Source organism: Medicago truncatula, chromosome 4, assembly GCF_003473485.1.
Source record: "Medicago truncatula cultivar Jemalong A17 chromosome 4, MtrunA17r5.0-ANR, whole genome shotgun sequence".
Taxonomy (NCBI): domain Eukaryota; kingdom Viridiplantae; phylum Streptophyta; class Magnoliopsida; order Fabales; family Fabaceae; genus Medicago; species Medicago truncatula.
In genome coordinates this window covers 56,465,413-56,485,887 of record NC_053045.1, presented here as the reverse complement: position 1 = coordinate 56,485,887, position 20,475 = coordinate 56,465,413, and the positions used below count along the sequence as shown (strand labels likewise).

General features: G+C 31.9%; 3 protein-coding genes across 4 annotated transcripts; 1 reads left to right on the top strand and 2 right to left on the bottom strand.

The window, feature by feature from the left end:
- On the top strand, positions 1 to 1,235 carry LOC25493971 (uncharacterized). Its single transcript, XM_013602679.3, has one exon. The coding sequence runs from the start codon at positions 120 to 122 to the stop codon at positions 687 to 689; it is 570 nt and encodes a 189-aa protein (XP_013458133.1). The 5' UTR covers positions 1 to 119; the 3' UTR covers positions 690 to 1,235.
- A 1,208-nt stretch (positions 1,236 to 2,443) lies between these two features.
- On the bottom strand, positions 2,444 to 6,340 carry LOC11409070 (sugar transport protein 7). 2 transcript variants are annotated; one of them, XM_039833430.1, is made up of 5 exons: positions 5,809 to 6,340; positions 4,817 to 5,136; positions 4,581 to 4,590; positions 3,869 to 4,473; positions 2,444 to 3,113 (listed from the first exon to the last, which is right to left on the bottom strand). In XM_039833430.1, the coding sequence occupies exons 1-5, from the start codon at positions 5,951 to 5,953 to the stop codon at positions 2,634 to 2,636; spliced, it is 1,560 nt and encodes a 519-aa protein (XP_039689364.1). In that variant the 5' UTR covers positions 5,954 to 6,340; the 3' UTR covers positions 2,444 to 2,633. The 2 variants fall into 2 exon arrangements, with proteins under 2 accessions (XP_039689364.1, XP_039689363.1); XM_039833429.1 differs by lacking the exon at positions 4,581 to 4,590 and having other exon boundaries at positions 3,869 to 4,495; positions 5,809 to 6,016; positions 6,156 to 6,339.
- An 8,782-nt stretch (positions 6,341 to 15,122) lies between these two features.
- LOC11409069 (sugar transport protein 7) lies at positions 15,123 to 18,306 on the bottom strand. Its single transcript, XM_024781087.2, has 5 exons — positions 18,126 to 18,306; positions 17,688 to 17,858; positions 16,842 to 17,161; positions 15,897 to 16,523; positions 15,123 to 15,718 (listed from the first exon to the last, which is right to left on the bottom strand). The coding sequence occupies exons 2-5, from the start codon at positions 17,836 to 17,838 to the stop codon at positions 15,299 to 15,301; spliced, it is 1,518 nt and encodes a 505-aa protein (XP_024636855.1). The 5' UTR covers positions 17,839 to 17,858; positions 18,126 to 18,306; the 3' UTR covers positions 15,123 to 15,298.
- Positions 18,307 to 20,475: the final 2,169 nt, after the last annotated feature.

Genomic DNA, 20,475 nt, shown 5'->3' with positions numbered 1-20,475 from the left:
TTTCTTTTCATCCCAATTATTCAAGCGTGTATATGCTTTCTCTCTCTTCCTTCTAACAACAACAACACGCGCTTTTCCTTTCTCTCTCTAGAACTAACTTTCTCTCTCTAGCAAAAATTATGGGAACTGCAATTCTTCGTTCCCACGATTGTCTTCAACGTCGATTTCTCCCAAACGATGCCTTATCAATCCCTTCCTCACAAATCAGATCCAGAAAAAACTCTAACCCTAACCCTAATTGCAAATCCTATGTCAACAACAACAACCACCACAATCGTCGCCGGAAAAGAAGTCCAGTCACCACCGGTCAATCAAATCAACATGATCGGAAACAATCCGTTGATCGTACGGTGGCGCCGACGAAGCTTGTTATGGGACAAGTTAAGATTCTCAAAAGAGGCGAGAAATTGAGTCCGGAGATCGTTGTTCCGGTGGCGGAGGATCAGAAGGTGAAGGCGGTGAAGGCTATGGATTTGGTATTGGGCTCAACGGATCGGTTTGGTCCTGATCCAATTACCATGCAGAAACAGATTAGGGTTTCAGATTCGGTTTCGAAGGACGTGATTTACGCTGGATCGGGGTTTGTTTCATCTCCACCACCGAGTTCCGTTCCGGTTCCAGGATTTCTAGGGAAGAACGGTGTTGCAACAAGTGATTTGAGGCGGTTACTTCGACTTGATTTGGAATAATTAGTTTCTACTTTATTTCTTTCTTTGGTGTTTGTTTACTTTCTGCTGAAGTAGATGATGATGATGGATCGTTGTTTTTTTTTTGTTCGTGTTGTCCCTAGCGTGCTTCCTTTATTTTTTCAAGAGGATTGTACGTGGGGTGCGAACGTATGAAGAAATTTGAAGAAGCGTTGAAATTGAAGCAAGGATAGTAGTGAAGATGAAGGTTTAATTTTCAGTTCAGTGTTTAGTTCCTAATAGAGGACTAGTTACAGTTAGGTTTTGTGGTTATAGTTAGTTCATATGTTGATGACAAAAGGGATTAAAGAAATTGTAATTTCCTTAGTCTGATAGACGTGAATATAGACTATAGGGTGTTTGAATTTAGAATTTTTGTTTGTCAAGTCCAGTCCAGGTGTTTGATTTTCATATGTGGAAGATTGATTTTCATGTATGTAAGAATAAAGTTTGTTTTTTCAGGTCATTGGTTGTAATTCTGTCTTTGTTTTCGTATTGATGTAGTTGATTGGTGAAATTCAATGGTAATAGAAAGTTTTTAGTGTTACATATTTTCCTTCTTTTGTTGATTTGAATATTCAGCGTCGTTACTCTGTTCTGAAGGACCTGTGTGTTGTGAATTCAAATATTTGATTGAAAAACTTGTTTATTCTCAACTTGATTGATATAATTACTGGTCCAAAGTAGGCCAAGAAGTTGCCTTGTGGAGCAATCGTTGCCACTTCGTCGCTGAAAGTGGTGAAAGTACTACTTGCATGGGCATTGTGACGTTCAAGTCTGTATGAGAATTATTGGGAGCATGGAGAGGTATTGTAATACTTCCACTGAACCACAGTCAACATAATGGAGGAATTGGTTTGGGGAGAATGGTGATGTGCTGATGTTGGGACGATCTTGTTGAGTCCAATTCAGAATAATACACACTAATGTGGTTCAATGGTGTAAATTTAATTTAATTGATGTTGTGGGTATGTCTGAGGCAAATTCATGATTAAGTGATTTCATGCCCTGAATTGGATGACATTCACTCACCGTCTATGTGATGTGTACCAAATGATCGATAAATGTCACAAATTGTCATATGAAGTTGTAATGCTTGCCAAGCTGCTTGTTTCTTTCCAGGGCTGTCAAAGCACCAATTTCCGGACATACAACACAATACATTATTGTTTCTATAGGGTGATATGCGTGAGTTTGGCTGTTCGTTATTTTTGGAATAATATCCTCGACATCATTTATGTTGTATTGAGTTTTTATTTCGCAAAGCTGGCATTTTAAAATTGCAATTAACGGAGGAGCAAGAACACTATATTGAATTTAATTCTTGTTTGATTTCCTTCACATGATCTCTGCCTGGGAATTGGATTCTGTTGACAGTTATTAATCTGAACACAATAGGAAATCCTTGAGAAGTTCCAGGGAAAATTGGTCTTCTATTGCATTTTCAATGGAGTCACCGCAAGTACACTGACATAGTGAGAGCTTTGTAGTACGCTAACTAAACAATTCTTTACAGGACAACGATTTTGCAGTACAAAGGCTAGGAGCATGGGAAACCAAATTGGTTGTTGAAGTCCACAAACTGTGACCTTTGACCATGCAACCCCACCAATTCGGTGTGCATAAGAAGGTAATACATTCTTTTGACTCCATTTCAGACATTCTATTTGGGTTGTTCCTAAAGAGGGAACAAATTCAAGTTTTTATATGAAATTTATTCAATGATAGGATTGTTAAATAGTTACCAACATCTCTCATTGAAACAATCAATCAGTATTTTTGTTATGTTTGTGATTACTGGATGAACAATCAATCAAATATAACTATCATTTTCCACAAATACAACAAAAGCTAGACTGTTCTTTTCGATTAGCTTTATAGTCGTGTAATTTCTTAATTACAGCAAAGGAAAGGTAAACTCTATTGATTTGGATAAACTTATCAGTTCTATACTCCATGTTCATGTGCACCTAAGTTAATTAATTCAGTTCCAGAATCCTGGGATAGTCGATCTGCATCATCCGGCAGTATCCTTTTCCAGAACCAGTGTTTCCTCCAAATAAATGACATCTCCTCAATGGGTATTCCCTTGGTCTCAGGTAGGAACAAAACAACAAAGATGGTCATGACGGCTATCCAGCCAGCGAAAAACAGAAAGATCCCATACTTGAATGAACATAGAAGGGACAAGAAAGCCTGTGCGATAATGAAAGTGAACAGAAGGTTTACTGCAACTGTGATACTTTGCCCTGCCGATCGGATTTCTAATGGAAATATCTCACTTGGGACTGTCCATCCAAGTGGCCCCCATGACCATCCAAAAGCTAGAACAAATAGAGAAAGTACAACTACAACCGATATTGAATAGTTTTTTGACAATTCTTGGTTTGGTCCAAGCTTGACACCCAAAATTATGGCAACTATAACCTGTTCATGTGAAAAATGCGAGAGTATAATCAATGCTTTGCAAATACAAATGGTCTCTGCTATGCGAGAGTCATGTCATTTGCAAGTTTTATCTGATACTCCAAACGATCGAGTGAATAGGCAAATTGGTATTTGAAATTGTAAGCATCAGTTAAATAGTCCCTCAATTTTGCGAATAGGAAAATAGATCCCCAAAATTGTAAAATGATAATCAAAACGGCTTCTCCGTTAATATCTATCATTACACGTTAACCAAACATGTCACATTGCACTTGATCCTACACCAATGTAACTTACTAGGGACAAATTTGCCTATGAAATTTAAATCATCTCGGATAAATTTGTCGATATTTACAAGTGTGAATGAACTAAGTACTAACAAATTAGTCTCTGAGATACCTAATTTCTACAGGCAAATTACTCCATGATATGGTGGCATTGACGTAGGATCAACGTGGAGGAAGCACATATTCATTTAACGTGTCACATCATAGTCTCTAGCGGGATTTTTTTTTTACATAGGATGTATATTTTTACCGCTATTGACAAATTTGACCGACATTTAACAATTTTAGGATGTATTTGTCAATTTGCAAAAGTATGGTATTTTGATCGATGCTTACAATCTCGAGGAACGATTTGCGTATTCACTTCTAAATGAATGGTGCAATTATTCAGCTTCTAGCATTATGTCAAAAAGTTACGGTTCTTGTGAGCATAATTGGAATTTGCACTAAATCATGAGTTTTCCATACCTGGCATATAATCATTTGTATTCCACCACTGATGAGTAAGGGCCGTCGCCCCAATCTATCTACTGTTGCAATAGAAATGAATGTTGATAAGGCAAGAACTACTCCAGTCAAGGCTGAGGAGTAAAGCGATGCTTGTCTGCCAAATCCCATGCTTTGAAATAGCATTGGAGCATAAAAGAGAATTGAGTTTATACCGGTCAGAATCTGGAATGCAGGCATGCAGATAGCCATGACCAACTCTGGTCTGTATCTTCTTTCAAGGATGTTATAATAGGGGTGCTTTATTGAGTTTGCCAATTCACCCGCATCAAGCATATCTTGGAACTCCGCGTCGACCTCATCTGTTCCTCTGATTTTTTCAAGGAGCTTCCTCCCCTGTTCCTTTGATCCTCTTTCTACTAAGCTATTTGGAGTCTCTGGAATAAATATTCCTCCGACAGTCATCAAAAGAGTTGGTATTGAAGCAAGTCCAAGGGCCAACCTCCACCCCCATGGTTGAATCTGCTGTGTTCCGTAATTGATCATATTTGCTGTAAAAATCCCAAAAGTGGTTGCAACTTGAAACATCATGTTCAGGGCTCCTCGAAAGTGGGTTGGCGCCATCTCTGACAAATAGAGCGGAATAGCCTTCAAAAAGGTATAGTATAATTGAATTATCTTCTAACTTAAACATACTTTATTGTACCCCTGATTGTTTCCATCACATTACTACCTTTTTTTTCCTGTAAAATTTGACACTCTACATTAACATTCATATAATTAATGTTCGCTGTCACTTTTTAAAGCTAACATTTGATACTATGGTTATCTAGACTTTAGACTTTGGTTTTGAACATGGTATGGTTTCTCGGTTGTTCTTCTAATATAAATAAACCAATGTTTTATATCAAAAATATTTTGCATTCAGTTAAGAATGGATAAAAGATTAATGTAGGAAAATGCTACTACCTGATTTCCAAATCCAATGCCAACACCTTGCAAAACCCTTCCTATGATAAGCATTTCCAGATCAACAGCTGCAGCATTTAGAGCTGATCCGACAAGAAAGTTGATACCACCAATTATGATACTTGTCCTTCGTCCATACCTTCTTGTAATTGGAGCTGCTACTATGGATGCAATGAAACCAGAAATGTATAAAGTAGAGGTAAATGCAGAAATCCCCTGATTGTTATACTTGCAATAATTGTTTTCATGTGCTCGCAATTTATGTTTGTACACTGCGGGGAAGAAATTCTGAAGAAAGTCATCCATGGAAGCAACTCCTCCTGTTAACCATGACACATGCGTCAATTATCTTATAATAAATGACCATAAAGATTGCGCTTATTTCATACTCCTTTTTTTTTGGTTACAACTTTATTTCATACTCTGATAATGTGAAAATGAAAAATACGAGCCATCATAAAAAAGCTTCATTTTGGGTCCCATAAAGAGAAAGAATGCATTAAATTACATCATAATATATTATACCATGTCTTGTCCCCCCAAAAAGATGATTCAAATAATTTGATATATCCATGTTGGAGCACAAGGAATTGGATCTAAGTCAAAATAACTTATATAATGCAATTTAATGGTAGATTTGTCAATTATATAATTGGGAATTTGCATCTTAGAAGAATAAAGGATGAGAGCTTTTAAGCACTTGAGATTGAACAGATTTCAGACAAGGACAGATTTAAATTCTGAGAAACAGACATGAAAGAACATTTTTTTTCTTTCCTTATTCTCATCAACTCAAAGTGTGTTATGTCTGTCGGTGAAATTCAACTCATATGTATTTCCCTTTTCAGCTTTCAAAAACATCTTATTATAAAAAACAAACAAGTAGTGGAAGTTTTCTAACATAATAACAAGAGAAAGAGAATCTATTCCAGAAAATGAAATCAAAACTAAATTTGGAATGAAGTTTTGAGAGTGAAGGGATTAAGACAAACCTGAAATACCAACGTCATAGCCAAAAAGGGACCCACCAGTAGCAGCAACAATGCAAGCAATGATAACATGAACAGTGACCCTTCCCTTATATTGCTCTGCCCTTCCGTTCTTATCCACAGTACCACCACCTCTACCATCTTCCATTTGCTTATAACAGACGGCGGCATATAATATGGAAGATGAACATCACACTCTCAGAACTCTCACCTTCAATATTATATATATAACAAAGGATAAAGTAAAAAAACTTGTGATTATTATTTTATTAGATTTTTTTCACATAAAGTGGAATCCAATAACGTTGAGAAATTGCCTGCTGAAAACAGTACTTAAGCTTAATATTGACCTCATCTGATCTGTAATATCTGCTTATTCATTATTGCTTTCCGCACTCAACGTAGAAATGAAGTCAAGTTTCTAGAATCCAAACTGTTCAACACCAAGACCCGTAAGCTAGATTGATTCTTTTAACATTTATGGGGTCCCGCAGTCGAGTGTTCCAAGGAGAGGTATATTTTGTCATTCAAAACTGAATTTGTCTTTCAATACAACTTGCCAGAAGACATACCAAGTTAAATATTTATTAACGTTATCAATTTATCATATTTTGCCTCATGATATCAGACATGAGAGATAAGTTTGTAAAATTATATATAGCACTGATGGATTCAAAAACTTTTTGTGGCGGTGTACGAAAATAGTCTATATGTTTATAGAAGCAAAATATGCTAAGTTTTACTAAATTTATTTTCTTAATCAGTGTCTAAAACCACTTATTAACATTTTCCTATAAAATATTAAACTTTATAACTTATAAGCTAAACACCTAAAGTATTCAATAACATATAGAATAATTTTTTATTTGAAAAATAATGACACTTGTCAAGAAAATAAATAAAAAATTGCGTTGAAAAAATTATTTTCTAATTTTTAAAAACATCAACTACACAACTTTGAAAACATTACTACTTGTATTTTTTTTATGGCCGAAGTTTGAACTCCGAATCTTGCATATATGCATATATTATGTATTGTCCATATCAACCGAGTAAAACTCGCGACACATTACTACTTGTATGACTAAAGTTACTTTGTGTTGAAGAAGTGAAAAAAATTAAAAGTTATATTGGTGGTGTAGCAAAGTCAAGGCGATCTCTGTTATAGGTCATATGGTTTGCAACGGTGTGGGAAATATGGAAGGAAATAAATAATTGAATTTTCAATGCAAAAAAATTGTTTTATTATGCAGGTGGTAGACATAATCAAGGCTTTAACTTTCATGTGGCTAAAGGGGAAACTATTCAATCTTCCTCTCAATTATCATGGTTGGTGGCAGAGTCTGTTTACTATTCGTGTTTTTCCTTTGTTTTCCTTTGGTGGTTCGCTTTCAGCATTATAGTTATTTGTTTTTTGTTTCTGACTCTGACTGTATTAAAGTGTTTCTTCCTTAGCACACCTTGTGCTAGGAAGGTCTTTTTGCTATGGTAATAATTTTAGTCTCTTAAAAAAAAAAGATAATAGATTAAATTTAATTCCTTAAAATAAACAAATTTAATTTAATATCAATTTATTTTGTTTTATTTATAGTGTTATATAGCTTAATCTGGAAGCAAATGTTTATTATGAAAGTAACTTGAGAGAGGTTTTTGAAGAAATTTGTTTCATTGTGGGGGCGTGAACCCTTATAGCCATGTACTACATGGATCTGTGAGTGGCCAATGGCTATGGTATATGGAGATTGGAGGATACCCGATTAAGAAAGGCAATGCAGTTGTCAGCATTTTCATGCCACGCACTCAGTGGATTTTACCCTCACCCAACCCAACCCAAAAAATGTCCCTATCCAGAATGCTACATGTAGGATTTTGCACCATGAGTTTCCTTGTTATCTGTCAAAAACAATGTTTCGTTCTTAGCGCTTGTCCTTTTTCACAGCCCACGGTTCTTTTTTATGCCAAGTCAGATGCTCTGGACCCAGATTGTCTCCCCGTATATAGATACTGATAGTAGCAGTATCACGTTAAACACGTTAACAAATCGTAGTGCATGTTCAGTTTGGAGATGAGATTTGCAAAATCAAGGTGAAGTGAACTATAGTCATTATAACAAAAGATAGTACATTTTACAGTAGTTTCATTAAACAAAACAAAACAGATTGGTAGGAAATGATTCACCTTTTTCATCTTAAACTTCACCCTTCGTTAGGCTCTAAATGAGTCGAGTCGAATCAAACATGTCTGAGTTCGACTCATTAAGAATTGGCTTGGTTCGAACTTCGATTCGAGTTTGACACGAACTTTTTTTTTGAGCTTAAGTTCGACTCGTTTAAAGTTCACAAACAGTTTGGTTCGACTCATTAGATTCAATTCGTTTGTTCAAAGCACATAACTTTAGGTATGGAAATGAGTAAAATCACTTGAACCACGTAGCTCAAAAGTCAAAGAATTTAAATTTTTGATACATAAATATATTGAAATTTATATCAATTTTTAAATTAATTTGTTCAAAGAATTTGTATGTCTTAGTTTTTAAAGTATTATATATAAATATATTGAAATTTATACCAATTTTTAAATTCATTTATTCAAAGAATTCGTCTGTCTTAGTTTTTAAAGTATTATATATATAATCAATTATCAAATTGTGTAAAATCAATTATATAAAGTTTTAAAATATTTTTTAAGTGTTATATATATATATATATATATATATATATATATATATATATATATATATATGATGTTTATTATGAGAATGACTATCTCACATGAGAATGTTTAGAATGATCATCAACCATTAGATCATAAATAGATGGTTGAGATTAAAAAGTCACATATATACCACACTTTATTATATCAGTCCTCATAAACTCATTTCCCTTTTCATCTTCTTTTCCCCATAATCCGGCCAGAGAAATGAGTTTATGAGAATTGATAAAATAAGATGAGGTACATATGTGACTTTGTAATTCTATTTATGATCTAACGGTTGATAATCATTCTCATCATTCTCATATAAGATAGTCATTCTCATATATATATATATATATATATATATATATATATACTAGCAACACTCACTATTGAGCACTCTCTTTAACACTCACTCTCTTATTGGAATAAATCAATGTATGTTCCACCACTTTGTGTGGGTTCAATTTTCAAAGCGTAGACCCATAATGCTTTAAACCAATAAAAGAGTGGATGTTAGAGAAAGTGCTCAAAAACGAGTGTTGCTAGCATATATATATATATATATATATATATATATATATATATATATATATATATATATATATATATATATATATATATTATCGAGTTATCTCGTGAACCAAACGAGTCGAACTACATATAGCTTAAGTTCAGCTCAATTAGTTGACGAACTTAATTTTCAGCTCAAGTTCGACTCATTTGATTCATGAACCAAGTTCAACAAATCAGTTGTCGAATCGAATTACGAACTCTAATTGAGTTGGTTCGATTCATTGTCAGCCCTACCCCTCGTTTGTATCACAAGAAGATAAACACATTTTCCCTTTCGTAGTTGCATCATATTGAAATCACCTACAAATTAAATAAAAAACATTTTTCGATAAAATACACAACATAAACCTAGGGGTGTTCAAAACAGAATCCAATAGAAAAACCGCAAACCGAACCAACCCAAACTGAAACTGCAAAAACCGCATTTAGTTTGGATGTATTCGGATCACTTTTTTGCTCAACCGCATGGTTTGGTTTGGTTTGCGGTTTTCATTTTACCAACCGAACCAAACCAAACAAAACCGCAACATAAGAAAAATTCTAATCTATGTCACCTAGACCAATACTCATAGAAACTCAATGGAAACTTTTATAAAATGACATATTTTTTCTATTGTTAAGTTTCTTCTTTGCTTTTTATTTCAAAAATGTATTTATGTGTTACTTGAACTTTTAAAGAATGATAAAATATTAGTATTTTACATTTCTTTCATAATAGAATTACTTTATGTCCACATTTTTAATTTGGTTTACGTTGTTTGGAGATAATCAAAGTGTAATGTGGAATGAAATTAAAAACATTGTCGGAACATTGCTGAAATATGTTGTGTTTTACCTTTTTAACTCGATTTTAATGTTGAAAACAAAAAATTGTATTGTCTCGAAAAAACCACACCAACCCGATCCAATTCAAACCGCATTGATTTGGTTTGGTTTGGATTTTATTTTAAAAGTCAACCGAACCAAACCAAACTGCATGTTTTTTATCTTACGGTTCGGATGACTTTTAACCTTAAAACCGAACCAAACTGCACCGCAAATACCCCTGCATAAACCAATCGTTATTCATGCACTTGAATTTTCAAACGCATCTATAATTGAAAATAGTTAACTCATCCAGTCTAATACTATACGTATTTTATACTATATATTAGCAAAAGTAAATTTTGACGACTCATGACCATACAAACAATTTTTCAAAAAAAAATTCCTACACCAGCCACATATACTTTTCTGGACAAAAATAATAGGTGTGTTTGGTTCGTAAAATAATAAGTATTGAACATAAAAATAATAGACCAAGACAAAGCTGCAATGGAGAGATAACATTTTTTATGTTGAAAAAAAAAAAATGATACTAGTTTGGTATTTTTGTTAGCCTGCACGAAAGACAAACATTATCTTATGATTTAGGGAGGACAAGAATTCATGTTTTTGTCTATGTTTTGTTCAATCATATGACTGTTATTTAATTAAGAGTGTTGTTAAACATTCATAATAAAGAAATAATTCTTTTAAAAAATTAAAAATTTTAATTTCTAATATAATAAATGCAAAAACTTTTATAAATTTTTACCATTTGAATGTTTAAAGAGTGTCCCGAAACTCTTGTTAACATTTCCATTTAATTAAAGAAAAATGTTGATGAGTGTTCCGGAGAACTCTTTAAGCATTTTAAATAGTAAGTTTTTTTATAAAAAATTGAGTAATCAATGCATTGAAAATTGTAATAGTTGATTTTTTAAAGAAATAATTGTTAAATTAAGGATGTTTAAAGAGTATCTCAGGAACACTCGTTAATAAAGCCCTTAATTAAAACAAAGTAGAAAAAAAGTAATCAAGTTCAAACTCTTCCTTCAAATTTTTTATTTTTTTTTTAAAGCATAAAAGTTGCAGTTATATTGAGAGAAGAAAAGGAATGATAATAAAAAGGAAGAAAAGAGAACCTGGGAAAATTTCAACTGAAGCTGCTCGGTATAATGGAGGAAGAGGGGTTTAAGAATGATGGTAATATTAGTACTGATGGATCTATAAATTTTGATTTAAGGGGGCAAGAATTTATATGATAAATATTTATACATTATTTTTTTATCAATGAAAAAGTGATAAAATAATATATATTTTTTTTAAGAGTCTAAATAAAATTATATTACCACATCAAAAGGTTCTCCCTAGCATAAGGCATGCCAAGGAAAAACACCAGAGTTGAAACAAATATATACAAGAGAAAACAAAAAGCGACAAACTTAGCTATTAGCCTATGCCTAATATAGTGAATGAACTAAACCACCAACTATGATGATTGAAGGGAAGAGAAGGAAATTTCGCCTTCAACCACATGAAAGTTAGCGACTTAATTTTATCAGCTACCTAGAGACTCATATAAAAACTCTATTTTTATATTAGAAAAATTAAAGACTCATATAACATCTACAAATTAAATCTTTAAAAAATAAACATCTACAAATTAAAATTATTATTTACGTGTCTTTATATTTAAAAAGTATGGTAAAAATCATTTAAAATTTCATCTCAAATGCATTTACACATTTGATGTTGTAAAATTCATGAAAAAAACTCTTTTTATAGTACTCCCTCCGTCTTATAATAGATGACCTATTTAAAAATGTGCACTATTGACTTAACATATTTTGACCGTATTTTTCTACTAATATACAAAGATAGATAATATTATACAAGATATCGTTCGATTCGTCTCGATGAATATTTTCAAAATATCATTTTCTATTAGATTAGTAAAGTTATTTAAGATAAAAACTGTGCATTGGTATGTGTGACAAGATCAACCATGTCACTTAATATAGGATGGAGGAAGTTCTCCCTCCGTCCCGCAATAGATGACACATTTGAAAATGTGCAATTTTGACCTAACTTACTTTGATCGTATTTTTCTACTAATATAAAGATAAATAATACTCCCTCCGGTCCTATTTATAAGAAAATTTTGGGTCAACAAAAGTTGATGTATCTAGTTAAAAATTCAGTCCAAATACATTCACTTTTGTTGACCTAAATTTCTCTTATAAATAGGACCGGAGGTAGTATTATATAAGATGTCGTTAGATTCGTCTTTATGAATATTTTCAAAATATTAAATTTTCATAATTTCCAATATTTTATTCAAAATATTTAAATTTAAGTTATACATTAGCATATGTAATAAGATCAACTTTGTCAAATATTATGGGACAGAAGGAATATCAATTTTCATTTAATAGAGACAATATATTTTTGTTTTTATTTAAGAGGAGGCAACAATTACAATACCTAAAATTTAACAAATAAAGTAGAAAAGGTAATGGGGGCAATTGCCCCTAATGAAGTATAGGTATATCCGTGCCTGGTACTATGGTAGCAGTGTGGATCTTTTCTATTGCAATTTCCTTCTCTCTGTTTTTCTTTGTCAGTTCGAAGCTTCAAATTTCCCCAACTTGCACCGAAGAGATTATTGAGTACGTACTGTTGAAATGATATCGAGGGGACTTTTACCTGTTGCCACAGAAAAGGGACAATAAAATGTAAGTAAATGCATAGCCGAAAAGCTTGACTTTAGACCACAAATATTTATTTTGAAGAGTGTTATTTGAACAACCAAAGTAAATAATTTATTCAATAACAATATTTTATAAAGAAAAAAGTAATATTGGCACGAAAACTATAGCAATATAAAGATAAAGTAAAAAATAATGTGAATATGAGAGAGAAAATTGTTGCAAAAATTGTATGTTCGAATATCATTTCTCATTTACTTTTACGGTCTTGCACAAGTTAAAAACTCAAAAATACTAGAAATTTTCCATGGTTAAGATTTCTTCTTCTTAGTTTTAAAAATTTAAATACATAATTTTTATGATAAGATTATCATATGTAATTCATTAACATGTGGATGTTAACATTTTTTCCTTACTTAATCATGATGATCAAAACATATTGAATAAAAAAACTTGTGGTAAAAGCCTTCAGATTAGTGATATGCAACTTTCATCATAGGGTGTCTTGTTTTGCAGAAAAGGAGCTTTGGTCTAGTTGCAGTGAAACGTAAAAAAGTAAATTTTGCAGAGCCGCAAAAATTGACCAGAGACTTCAAAGGAAACTGATTCTGATTTTTCTTTCTCTCTTTCTGTATACTACTACTTTTTTTCTTTTTTATTTTATTTATTAAAACCGGTGCTTCGCAGACACTAGTTAAGGGAGTAAAAATATATTTTTTTTTCATAAAATACAACAACTTTTATAAATGTGAATATTATACTTTTCACCACTTTCTAATAAAAAATTTTATATTAGTTTTTTTTAACTAGTGTTCCGAAATAACACTTCCCTTTTTTAAATACCAAGTTTTTTAGGTATTTACCCGAAAATAAATAATAATTTATGTAAATTATATCTCTTCTTTAAAAGAAAAGAAGTCTGAATTATACTCTCTAATTAATTTTTTTTGGTGGTCGGAATTTTAACTCTGGACCTTATATATATTATACATTATTTTTATCAAGCGAGCTAAGCTCATAGAAATTCTCTAATCAGTTTATGTTAAATAATACATTCTCCTCATCTCAGAAATAAAAAATTAGAATAAATTATGCATAAATTAAACTCATCTATCTTAAAAATAAAAATACGTATTATAGTTTAATCTATTTTAAAATAAATAAATATTTTTATGATAAAAACTAATTTTAAACCACCATTTTAAGAAAAGATTATTTCGTTATAATTTTTAATGTCAATGATAATTTAATTTAAATAATTTATTATTAATTTCATATTTAGAATCTAAAATTTATTTTTAAATAGACATATTTTACCAGCTTTAGTAATCTTCTAAATTTAAATTTTACGTATTGCTTCATACTTTATATACATGGTTTGAAACTATATGTTTATGTTATTATGAATTAAAAGTAGAGAGAAATAAGCATTTAAATTTGTATTTATAAAACAATAGACCTTCAATACTTATTTTCATGGCACTTTGGATATTAGATTTAAAGTTTAATGGTGGTGGGTCGACAATTTAAATCTGTTTTGCATATATAATCAATCAAAACATTCATAATTGTCATATAAATTGATGTGATAATTATAAATGTTTTGATTGATTGTGTGTGGAAAACTGTTTGGAACTGTCATTGCAGCACCATTAAACTTTTTGATTTTTGTTGTTATACCATTAAAATTAAAAATAAAATTACTGAGAGAGGAAAGTGTAAATTTTAACACATGAGAGAATTATAATGCAATTAAGCTTATCTCATGAGAATGATAGATTTTAACCTAACAACACAACATGATGGAACACATCATAACAAAAGATAGGATAACATATGACAACCTTCTATAGTTTTAAAAAAATAAAAATAGATAACTTGTATCGGACAAAATGTTATGGTGTGATTTAATAAGAAACAAAAATTTTAATTTTTGTCAAATCCCTTATCCAATCCCTTGAACAAATTTACAATCAAACAAGGTTCAACTAAAATCGTTTCACCTAACTGATCAATTTAAGATCATGCTTGAAACTCCTTAACCTTATAAATATTACAATATTTTTTTTATACAATGTCCCTACCATCTAGGATAAACTCACGAGGACACAATATCTTTTATTTTTTTTTGAGCAAATGCACTATATACCCTAGAGCATGCTACATTTCTCATTGTCATTACCGAATAGGGTGTTTGCTTTATTCCTTTTATACCTTGCTCCACTACTTTGCAACATTAACATTCAATTACCCTTTTAGAATATCAAACCCACCAGTGGAGTAATTAGGTTCATGAAATTGGTTATCTGTTCACTTGCTCATGAAATTGATCATCCATTTAAAATATGATCTAGATTTAGTCCATCCCTCATATTTTGATTTAAAAACGATGATGTGACATGATTAAAAACGGATGGATTTTAAAATGGGGAACCAATTCATGAATAAGCTATGGGTCATGTTAACCAATGCTCCCGAGACATTTGTTAAGGAAGCTAAAAAAGGGACCAACACTACTGTAGTTAAGCTAAAAAGTAATTAATTTGTCATTGATAATATAAAATTACAAATAATGTGACAATCAAATATTTCATAGATGTGAATGTAGTGTACTTAATTACAACATATGAAGGACAAACTATGATTCTGGGTGAGATTTTCAGTTATATGCCTTATCATGATCAATTGATAAAATATCCAAGTAATTGTAGTCAAACTGCATCATCTGGTAGTACCATTTTCCAGAACCAATGTTTCCTCAACAAAATTGACATCTCTTCAATGGGAATGCCCTTGGTTTCAGGTAGGAACAAAAAAACAAATAGGGTCATTAGGGCTGTCCAGCCAGCAAAAAATAGGAAGATCCCATACTTAAAAAAACAGAGAAGGGAAAGAAAGGCCTGTGCAATTATGAAAGTGAAGAGAAGGTTCACAGCAACTGTTATACTTTGCCCTGCCGATCGGATTTCTAACGGAAATATCTCACTTGGGACTGTCCATCCTAGTGGCCCCCATGACCATCCAAATGCTAGAACAAATAGAGAGAGTATTATTACAACCGATATTGAATAGCTTTTTGACAATTCTTGGTTTTCTCCAAATTTGATCCCCAGAATTATGGCAGCTGAAACCTGTTCATGTGAAAAATGAGACTATAATCAAGGATGCAACTTAAGTGCAGTGGCATTTGCAAATTGTATGTGTTACACTAAATGAATGGTGTAATTATTCAGTTTCTAGCATTAGGTCACAAAGTCATGGTGCTGGTAAGCATGATTGGAATTTACATTTAACAATGATTTTCCATACCTGGCATACAATCATTTGTATTCCACCACTGATGAGTAAGGGTCGTCGCCCCAATCTATCTACTGTTGCAATAGAAATGAATGTTGATCCAGCAAGAACTACTCCAGTCAATGCTGAGGAGTAGAGAGATGCCTGTCTGCCAAATCCCATGCTTTGAAATAGCATTGGAGCATAAAAGAGGATTGAGTTTATGCCGGTCAGAATCTGGAATGCAGGCATGCAGATAGCCATGACCAACTCTGGTCTGTATCTTCTTTTAAGGATGTTATAATAGGGGTGCTTTATTGAATTTGCCAATTCACCCGCATCAAGCATATCTTGGAACTCCGCGTCGACCTCATTCGTTCCTCTGATTTTTTCAAGGAGCTTCCTCCCTTGTTCCTTTGATCCTCTTTCTATTAAGCTATTTGGAGTCTCTGGAATAAATATTCCTCCGATAGTCATCAAAAGAGTTGGAATTGCAGCAAGGCCAAGGGCCAGCCTCCACCCCCAGGGTTGAATCTGTTGTGTTCCATAATTGATCATATTTGCTGTAAAAATCCCAAACGTGGTTGCAACTTGAAACATCATGTTCAATCCTCCTCGAAAGTGTGTTGGCGCCATCTCCGACAAGTACAGCGGAATAGCCTTCAAAAATGTATAACTGGATTATCTTCTAAGTCAAACATACTTTATAGGACCATTGATTGTTTCCATTGCATTAATACCTTTTTTTTCCTGTAAAATTTGATGAGCCTATGTTAACATTTAACATAATTAATGTTGGCAGTTAGTCACTTTTCAAAGCTACATTTGATACTTGGCTTATCTAGACTTTAGAGTTTGGTTTTAAACATAACACAGGTGCTTGATTGTTCTTTTTATAAATAAACCCATGTTTTACATCAAGAATAGTTTGCATTTGCTTAAAGAATGTGTGAAAGATTGTAGGGAAAATGCTACTACCTGATTTCCAAATCCAATGCCAACACCTTGCAAAACCCTTCCAATGATAAGCATTTCAAGATCAACCGCTGCAGCATTCAGAGCTGATCCAATGAGAAAGTTGATACCACCAATTATGATACTTGTCCTTCGTCCATACCTCCGCGTAATTGGAGCTGCGATTATGGATGCAACTAAACCAGAAATGTATAAAGTAGATGTAAATGCAGAAATGCCCTGGTTGTTATACTTGCAATAGTTGTTTTCATGGGCTTCCAATTTATGTTTGTACACTGCGGGGAAGAAATTCTGAAGAAAGTCATCCATGGAAGCAACTCCTCCTGTTTACCATGAGGCATGTGTCAACTATAAGATTATGCTTATTTCATATTCTGTTAATAAAAATGATAAATATGAGACATCCAGAAAATAACTAAAAGGCTTAGTTTGGTGTCCCATTGGTATAAAGAGAAAGTACATGAAATTGCATCATAATAGATAAATAATAGTTTAAGGACTAAAATATTAAATGCACGAGAGACTTATAGTTTGGGAACAAAATTTATAGTTGATTCATTTGTCAATTAATCTAATCTAGTGCGAAGAAAGCTGGGAAGTTGCATCTTAGAATAAAGGAAAAGGTCTTTAAGCAGTTGAGAGAAGTGCAGATTATTGAAAATATGACAGACATGAAAGAACACTCAAGAAAATGAGATTCAACCCATGTGTATTTCCCTTTTCAGCTTTCAAACACAAACAACACAAGTAGTTGAAGTTTTTTAACAAGAGAAAGAGAATTTATTCCAGAATAATAACCTGAAAGTGAAGGTGAATATAAAATTGAGAGTGAAGGGATTAAGACAGAACCTGAAATACCAACATCATAGCCAAAAAGGGACCCACCAGTAGCAGCAACAATGCAAGCAATGATAACATGAACAGTGACCCTTCCTTTATATTGCTCAGCTCTTCCCTTATCTACAGTACCACCACCCGTAGGGGAAGACCCATCTTCCATTTCTTTTATATTACAGAAAGCTGCATGTAAGAGAAAATAATACTTTATGAAGGATGAACATTACTATACTCACACCTTCAATTTTATACAAAGTCTAAACTACTTTTTGGTGAGCTAAGAAGACAACTAAACAAGTCTAAAGCAAGTAAAACTGTTTGAACCGTGATTCTTTTATCAAATTTTCACATAAAGTTAAAGAAATTAACATATATACAAATTTTTTCACATAAAGTGAAAAATCAAGTACATATATGGAAATATTTTCACATAAAGTGGAAAATCAATACATATATAGAAAAATTGCCCGCTGAAAACAGAAACTTCAACCAAGTTTCTAGAATTCTAACTGTTCAACACAAGACCCGTAGCTAGACAGATTCTGTCATATTTAAGGGTCCCGCTATCATATCAACTGTTCAAAGATTTTTTTTTTTTTTTTCTAATATGTAATCTCAGGCGTTCTAAGAATTGAGATATTCTCGTGTAGGAACGAACGTAAGTATCATTTTTACAAACAATAAATTAAAACATTACAAATAATAAATTAAAACATGTAATGTTTTAATTTACTGTTTGTAAAAATGATACTTACATTCGTTCCTATACAAGAATTTCTCTTATTAGTTTTTGTCAAAAAAAAAAATAGAAATTAGTTTTTTTTTTTTTTGCTAAATTATGGTTTTAGCCCTACAAATCTGTCTCGTTTTGGTTTAAGTTCCTGTAAAAAAATTGTTGTTTTTTATCCTTGCAAAATATTTTATTTTTAAATATTTTGCAGGAACTATTTATCTAAAAATGAGTTCGGTCATCATGTGTCACATTTGCAAATCATCACAAAAGTGGGCCAGAGATCAAAACAAAACCAAAACAAGACATATTTTCAAGGACAAAAACAAAACAAAAATTAGAGGAACTAAAACCAAAACCAAACATATTTGGAGGGACCAAAACCATATTTTAGTTTTTTCTTTTTTCTTTTTTTACTCTTCCTTTTTAATTACAGACCATTTGCACATATTAATGCTAAGAAAGGTAATAAACTTCCTTTCAAAAAAACAAAATTGTAAACTTTGTTATTTTTTATGGATATATTTTTCTTTTAATTATGCCACTCTTATTTATATATATTTTTTAATCAAAATTGAGAAATTCGAGCATTGCCTCACCGAAAATAATAATTAAAATATTATACAAACGAAAGAGAGGGAAACCAAACCAGAACACTCTTAATTATCAATCATTTCAATCTAAGATAATTGTAACAAAACTAGCAATTAATATTATTTTAAACTTTGAAAGATAACAGTATCTATTTATTATGAAAAATCCTTATGTTGTGCTCATTTTAAACAGCACAACAATTATAAAAGAAACCGATACATAAAAAACAAATATAGAACTAAAACAAAAAATGGGTTTGTATTAATAGTAAGTTAAACAGCACCAAAACAAAAATAAAGAATACAAGTTAAATATTTGTCAATTGTGATGTAATGTAAATCTTAGTATCATATCTTCAACGAGTTACGTATATTGAATCCTTAAACAACGTTTTAGATCCACTAGTCACTAGTTAGCTTAGCACAGTTCTCCTTGTTTCTACACCACCCAATCTCAATGAATTGTAGGATTCTCTATTGTGGAGATTTCACGTGGATCATAATCGTAGATTTAAGATTAATTAGGCATCTTGATTTTAAACATGGTTTAACACAATAAAACGATCCGATTTAAAATTGAATGACCCAGATCAATTACAAATTTACCTGAGTAGGAATCTCTCCAAAAGAAATGAAGATGTTTTTAATTATTTAGTTAATTGTGTGTATTTGAAGCTTCTTAGATTGTACTTTACTCTTTTTTTATGGTAACAGGGATTCGAACCTCGAACTTTACATATATTATGCATTGTCCTTATTAAATGAGTTAAGTTCACATGGACAAAATGTACTTTACTCTAAATATAGTGATTAGTATAATTAAATTATTATTTGCTTTGATTTTTAAAATAAAAATATTCTTTTCAGTTTTGATTGAAATACAAAAGGATTTAATTTAGTTCTAAATATTTATATTTAAGATCACTTAATACGTGTATTTTTTTTCCGTTTATAAACGGGCACAGTGATGTGCTACGACTAAAATACTAGGCTTAAACAAAACAGAGCAACATACATATCAATTTTAGTTTCTTAACAAATGCTACAAATGAGCCCTTTCTGTTTTTGTTGTTCACAGGTTTTGTACATCTTGTATAATTTTTGTTGGTTAATAAATATGCTGATTCAAAAAAAAAAAATACTCCGGTTGACGACACTCTTTAAAAATTTCTTAGTTTATTAAAATAGGAATGTGATTTTTTTTTTAACAACAGGAGTGTGATGTTTCTTTCTTTTCTCTTTGACTTTAGAGAGAATGAAACAGTGCTTGATTCTCATAGGTCCATTCTTTTTGGCAAGTTGGTGTTGTATGATTCAGCATTACGTTTCATAGGTCCATCCTAGAAGAGTGAATGCGAATAAATTTGTTTGCATTGATGTTTCCACATTACTGCCTCAACCACAATAATTGATTTATGGAGAATGTTAATCAGTGTCTCAGGGGTATTGGTTAAACATTCAAAATAAGTAAGTTTTT

Bases quoted from the DNA above. Each gene is read 5' to 3' on its own strand.
- LOC25493971 (XM_013602679.3), top strand. From the start codon at position 120: ATGGGAACTGCAATTCTTCGTTCCCACGATTGTCTTCAACGTCGATTT.
- LOC11409069 (XM_024781087.2), bottom strand. From the start codon at position 17,838: ATGGAAGATGGGTCTTCCCCTACGGGTGGTGGTACTGTAGATAAGGGA. The intron at 16,524-16,841 runs GTAGTAGCATTT...ACATTTTTGAAG, and splicing joins GCATTGGATTTGGAAATCAG to GCTATTCCGCTGTACTTGTC. The intron at 15,719-15,896 runs GTATGGAAAATC...TCACATGAACAG, and splicing joins TACAAATGATTGTATGCCAG to GTTTCAGCTGCCATAATTCT.
- LOC11409070 (XM_039833429.1), bottom strand. From the start codon at position 5,953: ATGGAAGATGGTAGAGGTGGTGGTACTGTGGATAAGAACGGAAGGGCA. The intron at 4,496-4,816 runs GTAGTAGCATTT...ACCTTTTTGAAG, and splicing joins GCATTGGATTTGGAAATCAG to GCTATTCCGCTCTATTTGTC. The intron at 3,114-3,868 runs GTATGGAAAACT...TCACATGAACAG, and splicing joins TACAAATGATTATATGCCAG to GTTATAGTTGCCATAATTTT.